The sequence below is a fragment of the Heterodontus francisci genome, chromosome 27 (assembly GCF_036365525.1).
Source record: "Heterodontus francisci isolate sHetFra1 chromosome 27, sHetFra1.hap1, whole genome shotgun sequence".
In the NCBI taxonomy this organism is placed as follows: Eukaryota; Metazoa; Chordata; class Chondrichthyes; order Heterodontiformes; family Heterodontidae; genus Heterodontus; species Heterodontus francisci.
The window spans coordinates 41,481,252-41,502,718 of record NC_090397.1 but is presented as its reverse complement, the minus strand read 5'-3'; the positions used below and the strand labels follow the sequence as shown (position 1 = coordinate 41,502,718).

The 21,467-nt window shown below is 43.8% G+C and overlaps 1 protein-coding gene across 9 annotated transcripts in view; it reads right to left on the bottom strand.

Annotated features, from left to right (window-relative positions):
* The window catches only part of LOC137384760 (voltage-dependent calcium channel subunit alpha-2/delta-1), an 891,951-nt gene that overhangs the window by 53,647 nt on the left and 816,837 nt on the right, over positions 1 to 21,467 (bottom strand). For all 9 annotated transcript variants that reach the window (XM_068059181.1, XM_068059179.1, XM_068059180.1 and 6 more), the window contains 2 exons: positions 8,404 to 8,488; positions 3,135 to 3,197 (listed from right to left, as the gene is read on the bottom strand). In XM_068059181.1, coding sequence (XP_067915282.1) covers positions 3,135 to 3,197; positions 8,404 to 8,488 — 148 coding nt within the window. The remainder of the gene's footprint in view (positions 1 to 3,134; positions 3,198 to 8,403; positions 8,489 to 21,467) is intronic.

The following is a 21,467-nucleotide window of genomic DNA, read 5'->3' as shown; positions in this document are numbered from 1 at the left end:
AATATTTGTGAAATAAGGAGAATCATACTTTAACCCGCACTAGAATAAAATCTTCAAAATTTTCTAGACCCATGGGCCAGAATTTTATGCCCCCCACCCCCCGCAAAGAGCGGGCTAGTGGCGGGGGTGTAAAATGGAATGGGAGGCTCGGGGGCCCTTCCCGTACCACTCCCGCATCCACCGTCATTTTACGCCCACCCCAGCCCAGTCAAGGCCCTTATGTGGCCAATTAATGGCCACTGAAGAGCCTCCACCCACTGCCACAGGGATTTTACGGTTGGCAGGTGGGCGGCCAAGGCCTGAGAAAAACGGCTTGACAAAGGTAGACAGCTTTCTGACGACCTGGGTGAGGGGGGGCCCTCCTAATTGGCATCCTGTGCCCGACGGAGGGCCGCCCCCGATGCCCCAACCACCCCCAGCACCCACGCTCCCCCTTGCCTTGCCGAGGCTTGACCGATTACCCCCAGCGAGGCTCCAAAAACCTACCTTTCTCTGGGGCTGTCCTTCCTCTTCATGTGGAAGCTGGGTTGCAGTCCCAGCAATAGCCACTATTCCCGGTGGTGCTGTTGGGACTTAAGAGCTGCCGGCCCGCTGATTGGTCAGGAGTTCAATTAGGCGGGACTTCCTGCCTCAATGAGGTGGATGTCCCGTTTATGACCAATTAAGGGCCCGGACACCGTAAAATCTGGACTGGACCCCAGCCCCGGCAGAGGCAGGATCGCCACTGACTTCTTGGTCGGTGAACGGCTCCCGTCCGCCATGCAAAAAATTCCGGCCATGATCTTTTCTATAGAGTTATCAAAGGGAAGGAGAAACTTGTAAATATAGACTGCTTCTCAATTAAGTTGCAAAATAAAAGCCCTGCATTTCTCATCAGTGGATTAAAACAGAATCTACTACGAGCATCTGCTATAATCATGAAGCTGATCAATTCGCAATAACGTCTATTTTCGGCACAAAAGGCAAGATTTCAATCAGGCCCTAGGGTTTCTCTGATGGAACTGCTGCAGGGTCTTGGAAAATGGTGCATGACTCACTTCAGCCAGGCTTTCACGTTGTGTGAGGATCCGAGTGATAGGCTGAAGAATGGAAGGTAATGAAAGCAAATCGTTTATCCACCCCAACACATCAAGGCAACATGTCTGGTGGAGTTCCCAGACAACCCTTGGAATTTTGCCCACTGCACCCTTTTTAAGGCCTCAGGGAAACTCTTGCCAACTGAAGACGTTTGAGTCCAGCTGAAGGCCCAAGGCACCCAAGACTACATCAGTAATCGATCCCAAAGGAGATCGAATACCTTCAACTCGAGGCCTACTTGCTTCATGAGGAATGGAAGAGATTTTTTTTGAAAAAGATCTATTCCCAAAGCCTTTCTTCTTCCCATGGTGGATTAGGGGAGGTGCCATTGATGCACTGTTATAAATGCAGGCTGCCCACCCTGAGTATGGAAATGACCATACCCTCGGAACTTAGGCCTTCTCACTTTGGATCTACTCTGGTGCACTTCATATGTATTGGAATGTTGGGCCTAAAGCGTGTCCACTGATTGAACCACAGGCAGGCATTTGTCTTTGTACTGGCACTCCACAGAAGTGAATGATGCGATCAGAAGGGTTCATACACGAGCCCAAGAAGAATGAGGAGTTTAAACATGTCCAGAGTTTCGCTTCCACCTATGATTTGAACAGGGCTTGATTGTAAACATGCAAAAAGAACAGCACCACATCAAAGTGACGTGTAGTCAACAGAAAAAGGCAACAATGGATCAAAATCGGATTCTATGCTTTTAGTAACAAATATTATAAATAATAGGCAGAAAGGTTAATGTGTTTGTTTTTAATATTGCAATGTAAACCTTCAGTAGCATGAGGTGATGGATGCCAGACATCATTGAGAGAGCAATGCTAAGGAATCCAAAGATGAATGAAATAGGTTACAGTTTGGACCTATACACATGTCGTCAGCCCTGTTCATTTATATTTTGGAGAGGTGATTTTTTCATTCCATACATTCCATGCTCCAATTTAACTAACTCTCACTCACACTGCCTCCAGCTGTCTAGGACCAATCCATTAAGCGACAAACCTATACCACTACATCCAATTGTTTACAGCCTATTTCTTTACCAGATCCATTTTAACACTTTAGATTACAAGGTGAGGTTAGGACATTGGTTCGATGTGGACTTAATTATCACTTGTTTTATAGCACCCTTACAGTACTGACTAGAAATCACTGCTGATTTTGCTGTTCCTAAGTTATCAAGTCAGCCTAAAGTGGACCCTATACTAGGGGTGAGGATTTGAAATATGGGGGGTGGGGGGGGGGGGGGGATTTTAACAAAATAAAAGGGTGGGAAGGGCAGGTTTAGGTCGGGTGGACTAAAATCTTAAAAATTTCATTCCCGACCCAAACCCACCTCCAAGTAGCCCACTTCTGAACTTAACTGAGATGGGAAAGTGGGTGGGTGACCAACCTATATGAAGGAGGGGGGTTGGTAATTTAAATATATGATAACGAGGCTGTGGGCCTCATTGTGATACAGCTTTTCAATTTTAACTGTGGTGGGCTGCATTTACTGAGCCTTGGGAACAACCAGGCGAGGGCTGGGCAAAACCCGGGAGGCGAGGGCTGGGCGGATCCCGGGAGGCGAGGGCCGGGCGGATCCTGGGAGGCGAGGGCTGGGCGGATCCCGGGAGGCGAGGGCCGGGCGGATCCCGGGAGGCGAGGGCCGGGCGGATCCCGGGAGGCGAGGGCTGGGTGGACCCAGGAGGCTTTTACACCCACCTCCTGGATCCAACATGCCTACCTGAGCAACTCCTATGATCGGGCAGCACCCCCCACCAACACCCCGCAACCTTTTGAATGAGGCCTCTGATCTCCCCACAGCCCAGGCCTCCAACCTGCCCTTTGAGGTCTCAAATGTCCCCACCATCACTTCCCCACCCACCCCGGGACCCTGGGATCAGCCCCCGCTTATTAAACTCCCCCACCTCCATTGTCTCGACTTCTGTGCCCCCACAGGATAAACCCCAATCCTCAACTAACAGCGACATTGAATAGTATCCTGTAATTGGACGGAATGAAAGCACAACTGTTCCCAAGACATGCACCATTTGTTGCAAAATTCCTACCTTTTGGGATAAATCCTGGTAATTCCACCATCTGTGGCTACAAATCTGGCAAGAACTCCAGCCCTATTTTATAAAGAAAAGTTAGTTTATTAGAGTGGCATCACAGAACTTTCCTACATATAATGGTACTCTGATTCTTGATGGGGAACTGCAGCTTTTTCCCACTGTGTGGAATGTATTTCCTGCTTTTACAGCATTGGGCGAATTTTCGGACTATTGCCATAGTAGCAGATTGTCATTAGAGCGGGACGTCCACATATCCCTCACCCTTACCCATTTCCTATGGTGAAAGATCTTACAATATTTTTCAGGCACTGAGATCCTTAACAGTACCAGGGGGTGCCTGCCTTGTGTTGTGGTTGGGAGGAGGGCAGGAAAATCACTGCAGCACCTGGCTGCATGGGCCTGGCGAACAGTTTCAAAAATAGGTGGCTGGTTATATACCACAACAGTTTCCCTAATGCAGTCCATTACTCTGAGATGGATTGCATTAAGATAAACTGGCTTTGAAAAGTTAACCCCTAAAGCACTGGATATCAGGGACGAGCAGGCATCCTTTCCATCCAGTGTTACTGAGGCATAAATGATGGGAAGTGCGCCATATTTTAATTCACCCACTCATATTTGGTTGGCTGGATTAAACGTATGACATCATGAGAGAAAATACTGGAACTGTCGAGATCAGTGGAATGCTTACAATGGTTTGCTTTCAAAATTTGGGACAAAGTTTTCAGTGAAGGATTTCACTTCACCTTGTGAAACACTTTCAGATTTTGGATAATTACCCTTTTCAGAGTCTGTTATTTGGAGTGCACACAGAGCAAATTAAAATATTCATGTAGTGACTAGTGCATCTGTAAGTTCAGCATTAGATGTGTTCACCCAAAGTTTTCCAATGATGAGGAGTGTACTGCAAAGAATAATGTTAGATACAATTCTGTAAGAAGAAGGTATATTAGAATTATATACACACATATACATATTCAAGATCTGTTTTGTCAGTCACTATGTTGTTATATTACTAGAAAGGCAAAGCTCAATAGCAAGCACCCTGGAAGAAAAAGCATGCATAATAAGTTGAATACTGTACTATATACTTATTTAAAATGTTAAGTCAAAGCACAATTTCTGTCAACATTTGCCATTGTAAATTCTTATATCCACATTTATAATGGAACCTTCTTGTATATACTTGTTATACTGTGATTATACTACTCCCTTCCCAGTGGAAACAATGCACTCGTGTGGTTACAATTCGGCAAGTTGAGACAGGCAGTTTTCACAATAATTGAGAATGTAGAAATTTACATTGGAAATATGTAAAGACAAAATATATGACTTTAAAATTGTGCATCTTGCTCCAATTATCCAATTATTTTTGTTTGTTCCACTCTGTTGATTTATTTGTCTGCTACTTTTCGTTTATCTGTAAGCTTTTGACATATTCTCTGTCATTTTTTCCCTCTCTGTGGCTGGAATTTTACGTTTGGCGGACGAGAGTTTGCCACCGACGAAAATGTCCCGCTTCCGCCTAGCCCAGGGATCCGTCCCGCATTTTACGGGTCCCCGGGCTTTAATTGTCCCGAGGCGGGAATTCCACCCACTTGAGTGAGGAAATCCCGCCTCATTGAGCTGCCAGGCAATTATTGGGCCCGCAGCTCTTAGTCCCAGCAGCGCCACCGGGAGCGGTGGCCAGTGCTGGGACTGCAGCCCAGCCGACCAAGGAGGATGCATGGAGCCGGGATCCAAGGTAGGTTTTGGATGCCTCACCAGGGTGATTGGTCGTGTCTCAGTGAGGCAAGTGTGTTCGTTTGGTGAGGGGGGGGGGTGTGCCCGATTGTCAGGGCACCCCCCCACCACAGCGCGGAAAGGCTGGCAGCTCTCACTGGGTGGCCTTTTACACCCCCAGCAGGCTCACTTGCATTGGGTAAAATACCCGTGAAGGCAGGCGGAGGCCCTTAAGTGGCCGTTAAGTAGCCACTTAACAGCGTTGATTGGCATGGGGCAGGTAGACCGTTTCTCCCACAACCCCCCCTCCCCGACTTCCATAAAGTTGGCCGGAGGTGAGAGCAGGTTGGGAAGGCCTCCCGGAGCCTCCCGCTCAATTTTACGCCACCATCCGGCTCGCTGGGGTGGTGTAAAATTCCGGCCTATCTCTTTGTGGCCTTCTTTGTTTAAGTCACTGTGTCTTTTGGGTGGCTTTGTTCACTGACTTCCTCAATTTGCATCTTTTACCTTTGATGCAGGCCAAAATATGCAACAAAATTGAAGGCAACACCCCAAAGGTGGGTATTGAGAAACAGAAAATGTACAGCCCATTGTGTCTGTGCTGGTTGAAAAAAAATCTATCCAGCATAATCCCACTTTCCAGCTCTTGCTCTGGAGATTGAGCAGGGAGGTACCAGGCAGGGGCAGTGGCTGTCTGGCAGAGTGGGAAGGAAGAAAGGTTTTCTGAGAGATTCCAGATCACACCCAGTTAAGAGAGATTGAGGTTCAGGGTTCGATCTGGGTGAGAGCAAAGTGGAAGAGGACTGTGACCTGGAAAGGACAGAGCAGAGATATAGGAATCAGCCTTCAATCAAATATAGGGTAGAGGATGCATATAGTGGGTAAAATGCCTGTGGTTGAGGTTTAATGGAGGGGGGAGATGGAGACCTATCATGGCAGGTTGAACTTTTTTCATTGATTTGTAATATTACACACTAAACATGAACCAATGTCAGTTTTGGAGTAGTGCTGTGTGATTAGTGTAAACCAAATAGCAGTCAGATCCCTCCAGTGGTCCATTCTAACCACAGTCTCACAGGGTGATTAATTGCATATGTGTAGACACCTTTAAAAAATAAATAATTTTACAGAAGTTTGACAGGTAACACAGAAGCAACCAGCGACATCACAATGCTGCAACCAATCGCTGTATCCCTCTCTAGACAGACTCCCTGGTGGAGACCAGAAAGTCCATTTAAAAAACACACATTCTCCTTGACTGAGGAAAACTATCCAGGACCTGGAGCACATGCTGTGATGGCAAGAACTCCCGGCCACTGAAGATGCACATCAATTTTGTGTTAGTGACAAGTTGTGAATAACATTGCAAACACACAACTTTGAATAATATTGATTACATTCATTCCCATTATGTTGATGGGCTTGATAAAGCTTGGTAAACACATTTCTGCACTTTTGACTTTTTTTTTTAATTGTAGCAATCTATTTATTTATGGCCCACAACAGTAAATGAAAAATATCCAAGGTTGGACTGGAAGCAAGTCCAAACCAAAAACATAATTTTTAATTTGGTTTTGATCTGGATATAGAGTTCATTATCTCTCTATTTTATATGTCCTTTTTATTTACATTTGTTTCTGAATTGTAAGAAAGTAATGTCAGCATGACATAGCAAAAGAAAAAAAAAACTACTGTATATACTGTTTGACTCATTTTTGTTTCCTGAAACTGATCTGAAATTGACACCAGGAAAAATGTGTGCACAGCTATTGAGTGAACAACTGTACAAAGTTACAGGAGTTGAAATCCACTAAATTGAACAAAGAATGAATTTATTTGTTCCTGTTTCAATATAGTTTTAAATCTCAAGAAACATAACACTTTAAGGCAAAATCTTTAAGAAAGGCAACTTGAAAATCATTAGCCCTTCAATTTATCTTTCATCCTTAGACAGTTTCCACAAAGGAAGTCAATGACATTCAAATATTTTTCCTTTGAATGGAACCTCCTGACATTTGAAATTCAGTGTCTTGAGTTTGTGGGTTAAGTTCAGTTCCTGCATTAGCTAAGAGCAGATTTCTCAGAAAACTAATATGCTGCCTGCTGTCAACACTTCATCAGTTAGAGCACTTTTTTTTAAAATACAGTTTCTCCAAAATAAATGTGATTCCAAATGAAATTCAAAACTAGTTGCTGCTTCACCGTAATAGTAGGTTTAAGTTAATCAAAAGAAATGCAAAACAGAAGACTGTAATCCAGTGCCATTCTGGTTCCAACCACCCGATATATTCCCGTGAGAAATTTAGGATCACCTTGTGCCAGTTTGGTGATTTGCTGTCATTGTATATTCTGATTGGGCTGGGGGCAGACCAGTTAATCTATGTTTCATCCTCAGTAACACAAATTCCAAAAAGATATCCAATGAATATTTTTGTAAAAAATGAAGTGTCGTGTACAATTTTTGAAAAATTAAAAATGTGCTTAATACTTATTCCATTCCACATAACATATACCAAACTACTTAAAATGACAAGTCTGGTTAAAACAGATACAATGGCCAGGATTTTACAGGGCCCGGTGGGAAAAGGAAGGCCCTCCCGTTCTGACTCCCATTCCCATAGTGATCTCACACCAACCAGCCAATTAACGACCAGCAGGAGGGGTGGCCAGCAACTAAGCAGCCAGAGGCAGGCGTTGAAGTGTCGGTTACATCGTCAATTGATGCAGGAGTGCTGGTGCCATGTTTAAAGGGCTGTCAACATCCAAGACCTGACATAAACATCCTTTGCTGCAGTACCTTTCCCTGTAACCAACCTCTGAACATTGAACCCTCCATCATCCTTGGAAGAAATCCACACCTCCCTCCGTCTCTGGTTCTCCTCCTCACTGGAGGACCCACCGCCTGAATGAATGATGTCCATGGCACTGGGGCACTGCCGGTCTGACTGGGCCAGCCTGTCAGTAGATGCTGCAACAAGGCCCACACCAACCCTGCCTCAGGCCCTTCTCAAATGCTCCTCCTGCCAAGACCACAATAGCATTAAAGGGGGCTCGAGTCTAGATCAATGGCTTCCCGACTCCTTCCTACCCATGAATGAAAACTGCCTCACTCCACGGCTGCTGACAACAGCTGCTGCCCTGTTGCCACTCTTTAAAACCTGCTGAGGCTCTGACGCCCCATGTTTCCCATACACTTACTGTTAAATCTGGAGGGGCCCATACAATCATAGTTAGCTAGGCAATAGACCATCTTACATAGCTGTCAATTGCTCATTTTGCAAATGCGAGTGGCGTCCCCAAGCGGCTTCCCATCTGCCGCATGTAAAATGTGACTCCAGCGCGCAGACGTTGGACGGCTGACCCAATGCCACCCCATGCAGTTTTATGGCCCCCAATGCCTCCATCGCTGTCTATTTCGGAGATGTCAAATCCAAGCCTAAGTGTGCATTTATGCTTATAGTGTAAATACAAATGCGTTGGAGCAAAAGTTTACCTTTTAAAACTTAGTACAATTCATATGAAATGGGAAGTCAGAACTTACGGATTTTGTTTAGTCCAATGGCTTGTAACAAGTTCACTGGTAAATCCAGCATCAAGCAACAGGTTATTGATCAGATCAGTTTTGCCTAGAAAAAGAATGATAGACCAGTCAGAAAACAGATGCATGGCCTGAAATAGGAGAGGCCAAGTGTTCAAAAGTATTACACAAGCACAGTAACTGTTGCTTCCCATACAATGCTGGTGATTACAGCTTCAGGCACTATAGAAGTCAGCTCATGGCGATGGTAGCCACCCTCTATGCTGAACTCTGCATAGTTATTGCCTTGAACTCTTTCCCATAGGATGATTAACAATCCAGCCTGACATTCTCTCCTCTGTGCTCTCAATCCTCTTCATCACAATACCAGCTGACAGTAATGTGATCTCAAGAACTTATCAGATTGGCAGGAGCTGGAATACGCAATTCTGGCCATTGTCATAGGCACTAAATTTGTATTTTATTCATTTCTTTCTTTTCTAATTTTTTCCAGGTTTCTTTCTACCAGTTCTGCATTTTTTTTCTTCACCTCCCAGACCACACTTGAACAAAGAGCACAACTGGTCAATCTGAACTCTTGCCATCTGTATTCTGAATTGGCCTGTTGAAGGAACACACAAGAGTTGTCGATTGACTATCTCTTCCTTCCTTCTTTACAGGAAACAATTTGCCTCCATGTTGTGGCCACCATCAATTGGCTAGGGGTGAGATTGTAGAGAACGATGGGCAAGAACACGTGCTCTACCACTCCATGTTGTAGCAGACCAGTGCACTGACGTACTGAGGCAGGGTTTTGCCTTTTGGATCGGGATCCTGACATCAGGGTCACATGAGGGTCCCAACCCCGCACTATGCGGAAGCTGTCATCCGGCAGCGGCACTCTCTGAATTGCCCAATTAGTGGCCAGAAGGCGTGCCAATTAAGGGTGGCGGGCAGGCTCTCAAAGCTGGAGGGCCAATAGGAGGCCCTCCAGCTTGGAAGAAAATGCAGGCTGCCCTTTCAGGTGTGTGCTTGCGTGTGTGTGTGAGAGAGACAGAGCCTCCATCAGCAACTTTAAAAACTTCTTAATTAACAAATAGCTACAGCAGTTAGGCCACCATCGTGGAGGGATATCCCCTTCACAGGCTGGCCTGTGGCCACAGCTGTAATCTAGTAGGCAGAGAGGAAGACTGCCTCTGGACAGCTGGTCTATTCCTAATGCTGCTGGGTCCAACAGGCCCACTAGAAAATTCCAGTCAGCCTCTGATAAGTGGCCTGTTGCCTACCTTACTGCCTACCTACTGCTTGCGGGTGGGGAGGAGAGGGGGGCGGGGAGCCTTTCTGCCCCTGATCCCACCTCCGGGAAAATGGCCCGGGACAGGATGGTGCCAGAAAACCGGCATGCCAGCCTGTGGCGTGAATCTTCGCACCCTCTTGCCTCCATACTCACCCCCATATGGGGGCAGAAATTCTGCCCACTTTCTCATTGTGCCCACTATCTCATCTGTGGTGCGTGCAAAACTTGAATGTTTTGAGAAGCCCAAGGTTTTATCACACAATTTCCAAGCTGGACCAAGAATAGCTGTAATGAGTAAAATTATGAAGAAAAAAAACTGCAACTGAATCACTACATAAAATAATTATATCTTTACTTCAATCATGTCAATCAAACCTGTACTTAACTATGTCAAACTGTGCAATCAAAAAAGCATTTCATCCTCCAGAAGGGAGGAATAATATGATCCAAATATTTATTGATAAATGTATATGTTTAACTATTAATTTCAGGATACAGTATTATTCCATAATCATAATCTTCATTTTAAGCTTAAAACTCACAGACAAGATTACTTTCATATGTCAAGTAGTGGGGTTATTTTGGTAACTCGAATAGATAGAACATACAGGCAATGTTTTATTTATTTTACAAGACCTCTTACTTTGAATTTAAAAATTGATTTATTGACTCCACTCTCAGTCTCCCTGTCCTTGGTTGGATGAGGGTCTGTTTCAAGAACTTAAGCTTCTATATTACTTCTCAGGTAAAGAACGGGAACTCAGAATACTTCATAAGAAGGGGCACAAAGAGCATAAGAGGGCAAGTAGGGGTGGTGTGAGGGGAGAATAGGGAATACATTTTTTAGGGGGCTTTGGAAACCGGCAGGAAACAATGAGGTGAAAGGCAATGAGGTGAAGGACTTTGGTTCAGAGTTCCAGGGGATAGCATCATAGAAGCTGCATGAGTAGCTGCTGTTGTTGGAGCAGAGGGAGTGGGGAGAAGTCGAAATCTAGGCAATAAACAGGTATGGTTAGGGTCCAAGTAGTTTTCAGAAAGAAAAGAGACAATCCTTTCCAGGTAGAAGAAAGGGATTATGATAATGATCAAACATTAAGATGAAGCTCAGCTCAGGGTTGAACAGGACTTCAAGGGCCTCTTCTAATGCCCGCCTAAGACTCCCTTGATGGTTTTTTAAATGGCATCACCTCCCAATGCCAGAGCTCAGATCAAACCTCATGGGGAACTATGGATAACAAACCACATATTTTAATTCCATAGTACAAACTATTGCAAGTCCACCAACATCTGACACTTAGCCGCCCAAATGAGTAGCTTTAGGTCAACAATAATGCTAACATAGTTTCATGCACGAGACAATATTTGATCCATCTAACCGACCTATCCACAGTATTCCCTTGGTGCATTTCTAATAACTCTGAATCCCATTTATTGGCAAGACCTGTCTACTTCCTTCTTGAAACCCATTAACATTTCTTGTTCCAGCATCTGTGCGGGTAATCTGTTCCATATATCACTCTTTTAGTAAAAAGGTTCCTCCCAGCTGTCCATGTTCTTTTGGTGGCCTTAATTTCACTTCTTCTCCTTCAATTCTGTACATGACAGAAAAGCTTACTTGGAATCAATTTGTACAATCTTTTCAGAATTTTAAGCAATTCTATCATATCCCCTTTCAGTCTTCGCCTTTCAAGGGAATGTGGAACAATTCAGTTTAAATTACTGTGCAAGTGTCAACCCAATTTAGGCAGACCATGGCAGCCATTATGGAGGGGAAGTTTTTTCACCCAGAGGGTGGTAGAGATCTGGAACTCACAGCCTGAAAGGATGTCAGAGGTAGAAAACTTAATAACATTTAGAAAGTACTTGCATTCTGCTATAACCTACAAGGTTATGGATTAAGAGCCAGAGAGTGGGATTAGACTGGATGACTACTTGTCAGCAGGTGCAGACACAATAGGCCGAATAGCTTCCTTCCATAATGTAAATTTCTATGATTCTATGAAGGCTAGTTCTCATGATCTTTTCTGTCTTGCATAGGTTCTGACATCCTGGAGCAACGACTGACGCCTGCACCATAAAAGGGCCAAACGCAACCAGAACCGACCCCAGAACAAGTACTCTCACACCTTACGAGCAAATTCTCTGCCAGCACAGATCCAGTCACCTTGGTGGGTCCTCACATGTGAATAGATAGGATGGCATTGGGTGAGAATCATGGCACTAGTGTGCAGGGAGAGTGCCAAAGACAGAGGCAGCTGTGGGCAGTCCCCTCAGAGGTGGGAGGACAGACACAGCTTTGCTCAGCTGGGCACAGATGCAGGCTCTCAGCAATCACTCGAAAGGAAGTTCTAACTAGACCAGCAGCAATAGATGTGCTCCTGCATGTTCGAGTTTCCCTGAGGCAGTGCATGGTCATGGGCTAAGAATGGAAGAGTCCATCCAGCTCATGTGGGCCACCACAGCTCGGGGCTTTGAGCACATGTGCTCCTGCATTGAGAGAGTGGCCAACCTCAAAGAGAGCCACATGCGGCAGCACTTGGAGTGCATGCATGAACTGCACACCAATCTATGCAGGATACATTCCACACTATGTAACTTTGACTGTCCAGTGGGGCTAGTGGGGCTGATGGCGCAGAGATATTTGGAGGGGGTGCTAGTTGCGCCCCAGATGGTGCTACCCACCAGCCATCTGGAGTGCCAGCCAAGGGTTTAGGATGCTACGAAAGAAGATAAAGGTGCCACCCCTCAAGGGGTGCCTTCATCGTCCTCAGCTACTTGGCTCCCCTAACAGTGGGAGCCTCTGTGCTACAGGGCCCAGTGACAGAGGCTGTCCCTGCAATGATGCAGTGCAGCAGCCTCTGGAGGCACCCCCACTAGCACCTTCAAGATGAGGATGACTGCCACGTGCATCTCAGCTGCATGCAGAGACAAGTGAGCAGGCTGCCTCCACCTCATTTGAGGCCGCAAGAGGAGCACCACGTAGAAGTGGCCGAGAGCGGAGGCCACTGCATCGGGCAGAGTACCGCGTGGTTTACTGGAGTATTTACTATCTGTAACTGTGCACTGTTTGCTTTATGTAGTCACGGTGATATGCCCGAGGGCAGGTCCTCTGCTCAATTCTCCACGCCTCACAGTCCTGCATTTCCCTCTTAAGTTGCATATGAGAGCTTCCCATTTTTCTTTTAGCTTCCATGAGAAATGGTTTCCTGTTGATTTCGTCATGTGTGCATTAAAGGAAACAGAAGTCCTCTTTCCGAATAATTCTCCACATGTAAGCAGCCATTATCCCTCGAGATGCTAGTTCTTATGCCATCACCACTGAAAATTTGCTGGTTCCGCCGTTGACCACAGCTCATTACCATGAGCACGGAAGATGCTGGGGACACTGAATCCAAGGGGAGATTTACTGTGGACCCAACATCTCCTAAGAATGGTTCAACATAAAGGATTTGTGATTAATCTGTTGCTATGCTTCAGTCCTTATTTAATGGAGAACATGCTCTCATTAAGATGACCTTTTGTGGCTAACTGTGTAAGAGGTGCCAAAATAATCAGACTACACACAAAGTGAAACTTAAAAAAGGGTTTGGTGAACCAATCACACTAGACACATGCAAAAAATTATAACTGACTAGACAACCTTTGTTTGTCTTCATCATTTCTCTTTCATTGTAATAATTTGAAGAGTGAGTACTAATGACCAGGGATTCAGATTCTGAGTCATTAAGTTCATAAAAACTCACCAAAGAGTTATTTATATGTTTTATGAGAATATGACTTGTGGGATAGGTTAAATAATTGTTGTCCAGTTTGAGATAGAATTCGTGACAAGGATTTCTGACTATACATCAGGTTAATACTTAGCTAAGTAAATATCAATCCACTGCTAAAAGCAGCATATTTTAGAAGCTTGATCATTTCTGTACAAGACATCTGTTTGCGCTTTCGTCTTTTCTGCTTTTGGATTGTCTAATTGGTTATGGTACAAAGATTAGCAACTTGTTCAAATTTGTCCACAATTCCTAAAAGTCCTCATTCAATCATCCATTATTTCACCAAACATTTTTGCTTTGCTAGTAGTTCCTCTAATGTAAAATTGGTGTCCTTGTTCACTTGTACAGCTCTCAGTCACATGGACACAAATAGAACTATAATCGAGAGAGCAGGGTTGTTTCTCACCACGTTCCCAAGGCTTACTTTTAGCTCCACGTATAAACCATTACAAAAACAGATAGTTAATACATCTTTATGAAGAACGGAGACTGATTTTTTTCAGTGACATTTGAGATTATTTCACAATGTATTTTAAAATCACAGAAAAAAATATGGAATAATGTTTTATTAGAGAACTTACCAAATTAGTTTGGAACAAAAAATCTTCCAAACCCCTTTAATTACTTTGATGTATATATAACAACTGATGAATAGCATTAGATAAAGAAAATAATTATGAGGAATTATGAGGAAGCGAAATAGGTGCTTGTGGCTAGGATCATAGAATAGCTAAGACTAGTTGGCCCACTAAGTCTGTGCTGACTCTTTCAATGAGCAATCCAGTCAGTCCCAACTCCCCAGCTCTTTCCCATATCCCTGCAATTGTATCCCCTTCAAGTATTATCCAATTCTCTTTTGGTAGCTACTGTTGAATCTCTTTCGTTGTAATTGCATGTTTCTGTTTGAGTATATTTCTACTGATATGCTATTAATTAAGGAGTCTAGGGCAAAAGACAGCAGGGATTAGGAGGGAATGTACAAAATGACAAGCATCTCAAATTAGTTTGAATGTACTGTACTACAGTACATTTGAATTGTCAGAGAAAAATGATCATTCTTCGCAGGACTGGATGAATATATCCAGACTTCAGCAAGTTCAAAGACTGTTATTTTACACTTCTGCACTTGTTGGTCCTCATTTTCCACCGAGTCATTAGGAGATAAATCATTGGCTGATAAGTGTATAAGTGGAAAACCATGGCCAAAACTTGAATGGAGGCCATCCAGTGACAGTTTTCTCATGCAAGATTGTCAGTTATTTAACCTCCACAGCTGCTGTTATTGACGCTAAGATGTCACCTTAGCTCAGTTGATAACACTCTTGGCTGGATTTTAAGAGCGGCGAGCTCATTTAAATAGCCAGGGCGCACCGCACCTCCCCCCCCCCCCCAATCTCACAGAAGGGGTGGGTCGTCCATCCCTGGCAATGGCGTCAGCTGCCTGTGCACAGGCGCTGGCTCCATTTTTGGAGGGCAGCCAGCCCTGCCACCCAATTTACATTTTTAAAGTCCTAACCCCCAGAATTAAATAAATAAATTTCTAATGCCCCTTCCCCACCTCCCCAATAACAATTACAATAACTATGTGCCCTACCCTTCCTGTTACATCTGACCTTCCCCTCGCAAACTGCACAAAGTTTACAGTTCAACCTTTCCCACCATCACCTACACCCATTATGTTTATTTGACCCCGTTCCCCCCACCCCTCACTGATAAACTTACCTCCTCTCCCCTCCCCACCAGCATGGCACCTCGTTACCCTGGACAGGGATCTGAAGGCGCGGGAGTGCTGGCCGATGCGCCAAAGATCACGGCAGGCCCTCAAGATCGCAGATAAGTCTATTTAAATTTATTTATTTTATTCATTTGAATTTTTAAATTCTAGTCCTGTCGCCCAGTGGTGGGGGGCCGCCGCATTGCCGCTGGGAGGATCGGGCTGAGCCCTCCCAGCGTCGAGGTCCGTGGCAAGCCTCATCTGGAGCCATTTTTAGACCCTTCCCACCCCTGCACCACAGAATCCGACGCCTGGGGGTGAACAAAATCCAGCCCCTCATCTCTGAACCAGAAACTCCACTACAGACTCGATCTCAATCTGGATCAACACTTCAATGTAGTACTGAGGGAGCTGCTGCAGTGCTGAAGGATAAATGATCCTGTAGCAATTATTCGAAAAAGACCATCCAAGTCACACACCATACCAACCTGAGATTTTTGGCTGTTCTACCATTGTTGCTGGGTCAAAATCGTAGAATTCCTTACTGTACACCACTGTGGGGACATCCCACCACCACCTTCTCAAGGGCAACCAGGGATGGGCAATAAATGCTGGCTTGTCAGTAACACCCATATCCCGAGAATGGATTGAAAAAAAGGTTTCCTTCCTCAACCCACACCACCAAAAACAGATCAGCTGGTCATTCAGTTGTTGTTTGTAGGACTTCGCTATGTGCAAATTAGCTGCCACATTTGCCGAAAGAACAACAGGAACCGTATTTCAAAACGAATCCACTCATCGTAAAACACATTGGAGTGTCCTGAGGATATGATATAAATGCAAAATCATTCTTTCTAAGGTTTTGTTTGATTCACTTTCTCAAGTGAAGTCAAGTTCACATTTTATATCAGCAATCTCACTGGCTGCCAGGTGGAATTGACCTTAAGCTGATGATGCACCAGGTAAGTTCAGAACACGTTCTCTGAGGAGCTCAGCAGTGCATGCTAATTAGACGTACACAGTGTTTACATTGTGACCTCTTTAGAAGGATTTGCATCTGAACATTACAAGTTCCCCATCAAGTTCAATAGTTCAGTTAAGCTTCTCTGTTCCTCGCGTAACTTCAGGTTATTTTCAGTGTCAGCTTTATAACTATATTTCAAAGTAATCTGGAGGTTTCTTAAAACATCTGGTTTATAAAGGACCCTCCATTTCTGGATTCATGTTCAACGTACTCTAAATTGGATGTCCAGACACATCTTAGGAGGTTACCTACATTATATAGTCCACTTATTATAGAGCACAATGGAATTTGACAGGCAGCAGGGACAGTTTGGTGAGCATGTTCATGGCTCAAATAGGATAAATAACATTTTGTTCTTAAATTGTTATTGCACAGATAACTCTATTCAAAGTACCTAGATGGTGGTGGGGTGTGAAAGCATCATGCCATCATAACCCTTTAAAAAAAAGGACTAATAAGAGACAAACTCCCATAGGGATGGGAGTGGAGGGTGAGATCAGGGGCTGAATATTTAAGTCCCAATAGGGACAAGCACATAGGCAAGCAGGCACGTAAATTCATGCTGCAAGCCAGCATGCTGTTTCCCCGGCTCCATCCGGCCTCCAGGCCATTTACCTGGTGGTGGGATAGAGTTGGGTGGGATAGAGTTGGGGGGGTGGGGGATGGACGGGGGTTGACCTTGTTAAAGGCCTATCGAGGCCTATTATCGAAGGCCGGCTGGAAATTTCCAGATGGCCTCGAGGTCTCCTGGGGCGTTGGGGAATAGTGTAGTTATCTGGAGGCAGCCTCTCGGCAGCAGACCAAGGTGGGGATGGGTGCCAGCACTCCAGGCAGGCTTAGAGGCCCTCCCTGCCTGCCTAGCTTCAGCTCCAGCCACCCTTGTGGTGGCCCGACTTGGAGGCCCTTTTTTAATTTAATGTTAAAAAAGTTGGAGATAAGGCACCTCTACCTTGGGGCACCCAATCCCTCATTTACCTGCAAAGGAAATCTGCTGCTTCTTCTGAGCTAGAGGGCCTCCTATTGGCCCTCCACTTTTGAGAGTCTGCCCACCATCCTTAATTGGATGGAAAGCGCACCCTCTGGTCAATAATTGGCTAATCCAGGGAAAATCACAATCCTGTGACTGTTCCCTACGCAGTGCCGATTTCTGGCCCCCATTTGACCCTGACAGCGGGGTTCCAAAGCCCATGGGGAAAATCCTGCCCCAGGAGTCCAGACAGGAATTTGGACTGTTTATTGCTCCTTTAAATAAAACTTGAGTTTACACTGAATATGGGGAAGGATTGCCAGGATATATTAGCACTGTACACAGATGTAGTCAAGACCTCAGGGTAATTTAATACTAATGTGTGTAAATTCTCGTGTTATGGAGACACACCACTGAACAGAATATCACTAATAGTAGATGCAGTCCCAAAGTCAACAGTAATAGCAATTGTATATTTCCACCCTCAGATTTTTGAATTTACAAAAAAAAAAGTTAATTTATAATAATTTAACTATGTTCAAGGACATATTTTTGGATTACAATTATTGCTGGCTCTATTAATGAGTGAAAAATGCATGTATAGAATTAAATTCTTTATATCATTGTGGCTTCAAAAATAAAAACTCACTGGCACATGACACACGCATTTCCACTACCACTATAACACTAACATAAAAAAATACATTTTCATTTTCACTCAGACAGTGATTTCATTTAAACCACATGATCTAATCTGACCTTGGTTGTTCCATAATTCATACAGGTGGCTGCGCTTTCAAAATGAAATCACAGAAACGTAGGACACTCTTCAGGAAACCAGCTATTTCCTCAGTCTGCAATTTAACCAAGGAAGCCCTACGTCTCTGGCATCTCGTCAAAGGGACACTTTAAAAAACTATGTTTCATAGCCTTCTCCATCAAACACAACAGCACCAAATGAAATGGCAGAGACCCTGAGGTCTACTGAGTCATCTGTGGGCGGCATCAATTGGTCCCAAATGACTCATGGATGTTACATGGAAAGATACAGTGAACTATGATGCAGTAATTCACTGTGATGGTTTGAATTTTTTTTAAGCAAGGTTTCTCCCTCTGCATTGATAGTACAACTTTGTATTTATTTTGCCATCTGAGCGTTTCTTATTTTGATTGGACAATATTATTAGCTCACCTGAAAGGTTAAAATAGCCAAGATAACAGAGAAGAATTCGAAATACATAACCACAAACTGCTGGCAACTATTAACCTAGCTAAACTGCTCTCATATTTTGTTGGCTGTTAACTGATATCAATCTTTGTTCAATAAATGAGAGAGGTTGTGGTTGAAGGAGATTCTAGACACAGATATCCTATTCCATTCTCCCCTCTGGGAAACCACATTAAAATTCCACTCAAAGTCTACAAACCTTGGTAAGAAAAGGTCCCAAAACAAAAAAATATGAAACAGACAGATTCACTCCTGAAAGATTCTATATTATATTAAGACTGTTTTTCTTATTGGTGTTAAAGTTGAAATGTTTCAGCTCACAGCAATCTGAGACCACAAAATCTGATTTTTTAAATCAAAAATACAAGAGTATTGATGAACTACTATTCATTTTACATATTTAAATAGAATCATAAAATGGTTACAGCACTGGAGGCCACCATTCAGCCTGTCAAGTCCATGCTAGCTCTCTGCAAGAGCAATCTAGCTATTCCCACTCCCTTTCCCTATAGCCCTGCAATTCTTTGCCCTTCATGTACTTATTTAATCCCCTTCTGAAAGCCTCAGTTGAATCTGCCGCCATTCCAGATCATAACCACTCGCTGCGCAAAAGAGTTTTTTTCCCATTGCCATTAGTTCGCTTGTCAATCACCTTATATCTGTATCCTCTGTTTCTTGACCTTGCTGCCTATTGGAACAGTTTCTTTCTATCTACTTTGTCTAGACTCATGATTTTGAGCACCTCTATGAAGTCTCCTTTCAACCATCTCTGCTCTAAGGAGAGCAACACCAGCTTCTCCAATCTATCCACATAACTGAAGTTCCTCAACCCTGGAACCACTCTAGTAATTCTCTTCAGCACTTTCTCTAAGGTCTTCACATCCTTCCTAAAGTCCAGTGCCCAGAACTGGACACAATGCTCCAGTTGTGGCCGAAACACTGTTTTACAAAGGTTCATCACAACTTTCTTTCTTTTGTACGCAATGTCTCTATTTCTAAAGCCCAGTATCCCATATGTTTTTTTAAATTGTTTTCTCAACCTACCCTTCCACCTTCAATAATTTGTGCACATATATACCCAGGTCTCTCTGTCCCTGACGCTCCTTTAGAATTGTACTCTTTATTTCATATTGCCTCTCCTTGTTCTTCCTACCAAAATGCATCACTTCACACCACTCTGCGTTAAATTTCATCTGCCACTTGTCCACCCATTCTACCCGCCTGTCTATGGCCTCTTGAAGTGCATCACCATCTTCCTCACTGTTCGCTACACTTCCAAGTTTTGAGTCATCAGCAAATTTTGAAGTTGTGCCCTGCGCACCAAGTCATTAATATATATTATGAAAAACAGTAGTCCTAGCACCAACCTCTAGGCAACATCGTTGTATACCTTATCTCAATCTGAAAAACAATGTTCACTACTACTCTCTGCTTCCTGTCACTCAGCTAATTTCATATCCATGTTGCCACTGTCCCTTTTATTCCATGGGCTTCAACTCTGCTGACAAGCCTATTATGTAGCACTTCATCAAATGGCTTTTGGAAGTCCATATACACCATATCAACCATATTATCCTCATCAAACCTCTCTGTTACCTCATCAAAAATCTCAATCAAATTGCCGTCAAGAAATCTATGCTGACTTTTCTTAATTGATCCATACATGTCCAAGTGACTTCATTTTCTCCTAGATTATCATTTCTAAAAGCTTTCCCACCGCCAAGGTTAAACTGATCGGCCTGCAGTACCTGGGTTTTTTGAACAAGGGCGCACGATCTTCAACTCTCCAGTCCTCTGGCACCACTCCCCTATCTAAGGAGGATTTGAAGATCATGGCCAGTACCCCCGCAATGTCCATCCTTACTTCCCTCAGCAACCTAGGATGAATCCCATCTGGAACTGACGGTCTTATCAACTTTAAGTAAGCTAGCCTTTCCAATACTGCCACATCATCAATTTTCAGCCCATCCTGTATCTCAACCATCTCTTCTTTTACTGTGATTTTGGCAGCATCTCCTTCCTTGGTCAAGGAAGAGGAAAAGTCTTCATTTAGGACCTCAGCAATGTCCACAGAAATCTCCTTTCTGGTTCCAATTGGCCTCATGCCTCCTCTTACAACCCATCTACTATTTATATGCCTATAGAAGACTTTTGGATTCCCTTTCATGTTAGCTGCCAGTCTTTTATCATACTCTCTCTTTGTCCCTCTTACTTCCCTTTTCACTTCCCCTCTGAGCTTTCTATATTGAGCCCGGTTCTCACTTGCATCGTCAAAAATACTTCTGACATACACACCCTTTTTCTTACTCTCCATCTTACTTGCTACCTCTTTAGTTATCCAGGGAGCTTCGATTTTGGTTGGCCTACCTTTCCCCCTCGTGGGAATATACCCAGATTGTAACCTAACCATCTCCTCTTTAAAGGCTGCCCATTGCTTGATTACATTTTTGCCTGCCAATCTTCAATTCCAATTTACCTGGATCAGATCTGTTCTCAAAATGCCAAAATTGACTCTCCTCCAATTAAGTACTTTTGCATTACATTGATCCTTGTCCTTTTCCATAGCTAATTTAAACCTTATGATATTAAACACATCTGTGATTCTAATGGTTCACCAGTCTACAGAACAAATGGTTCATATGCAGGCAGTAGTTGTTGCTGACAACAGGATTTTGCTTTTTTGCTGGTAATACACGAATGTGATAATCCACAGCTGACAATCAACAACTTATTTCAAATTCAGCTATATTTGCTTTCTGTGAGGAATAAGTACAGTAAATATATAAGATTTTTGATAAGGTGTACAGCAAGAAATTGGGCTTGCTATCTCCTATTTTCTGGGCACTATGAGTGCTCTTAAAGCTCCAAAATGGTGTCCACATTTCTGAAGTGAATCATATGGAAGCCATAGTGATGTCAGCGTAAGCACCCCAAAATGAATGCCCGCCAGAAGTATTCCGAGCAGGCAGATTATGATGTCAAACAACGCGTAATGGTGATTTGACACCAGTTGTGCCATTTTGGTACTCAAGGGTCCAGCTAACATCCGCTTCTAACCTCGCACAACATTAACCTGAACATGCAT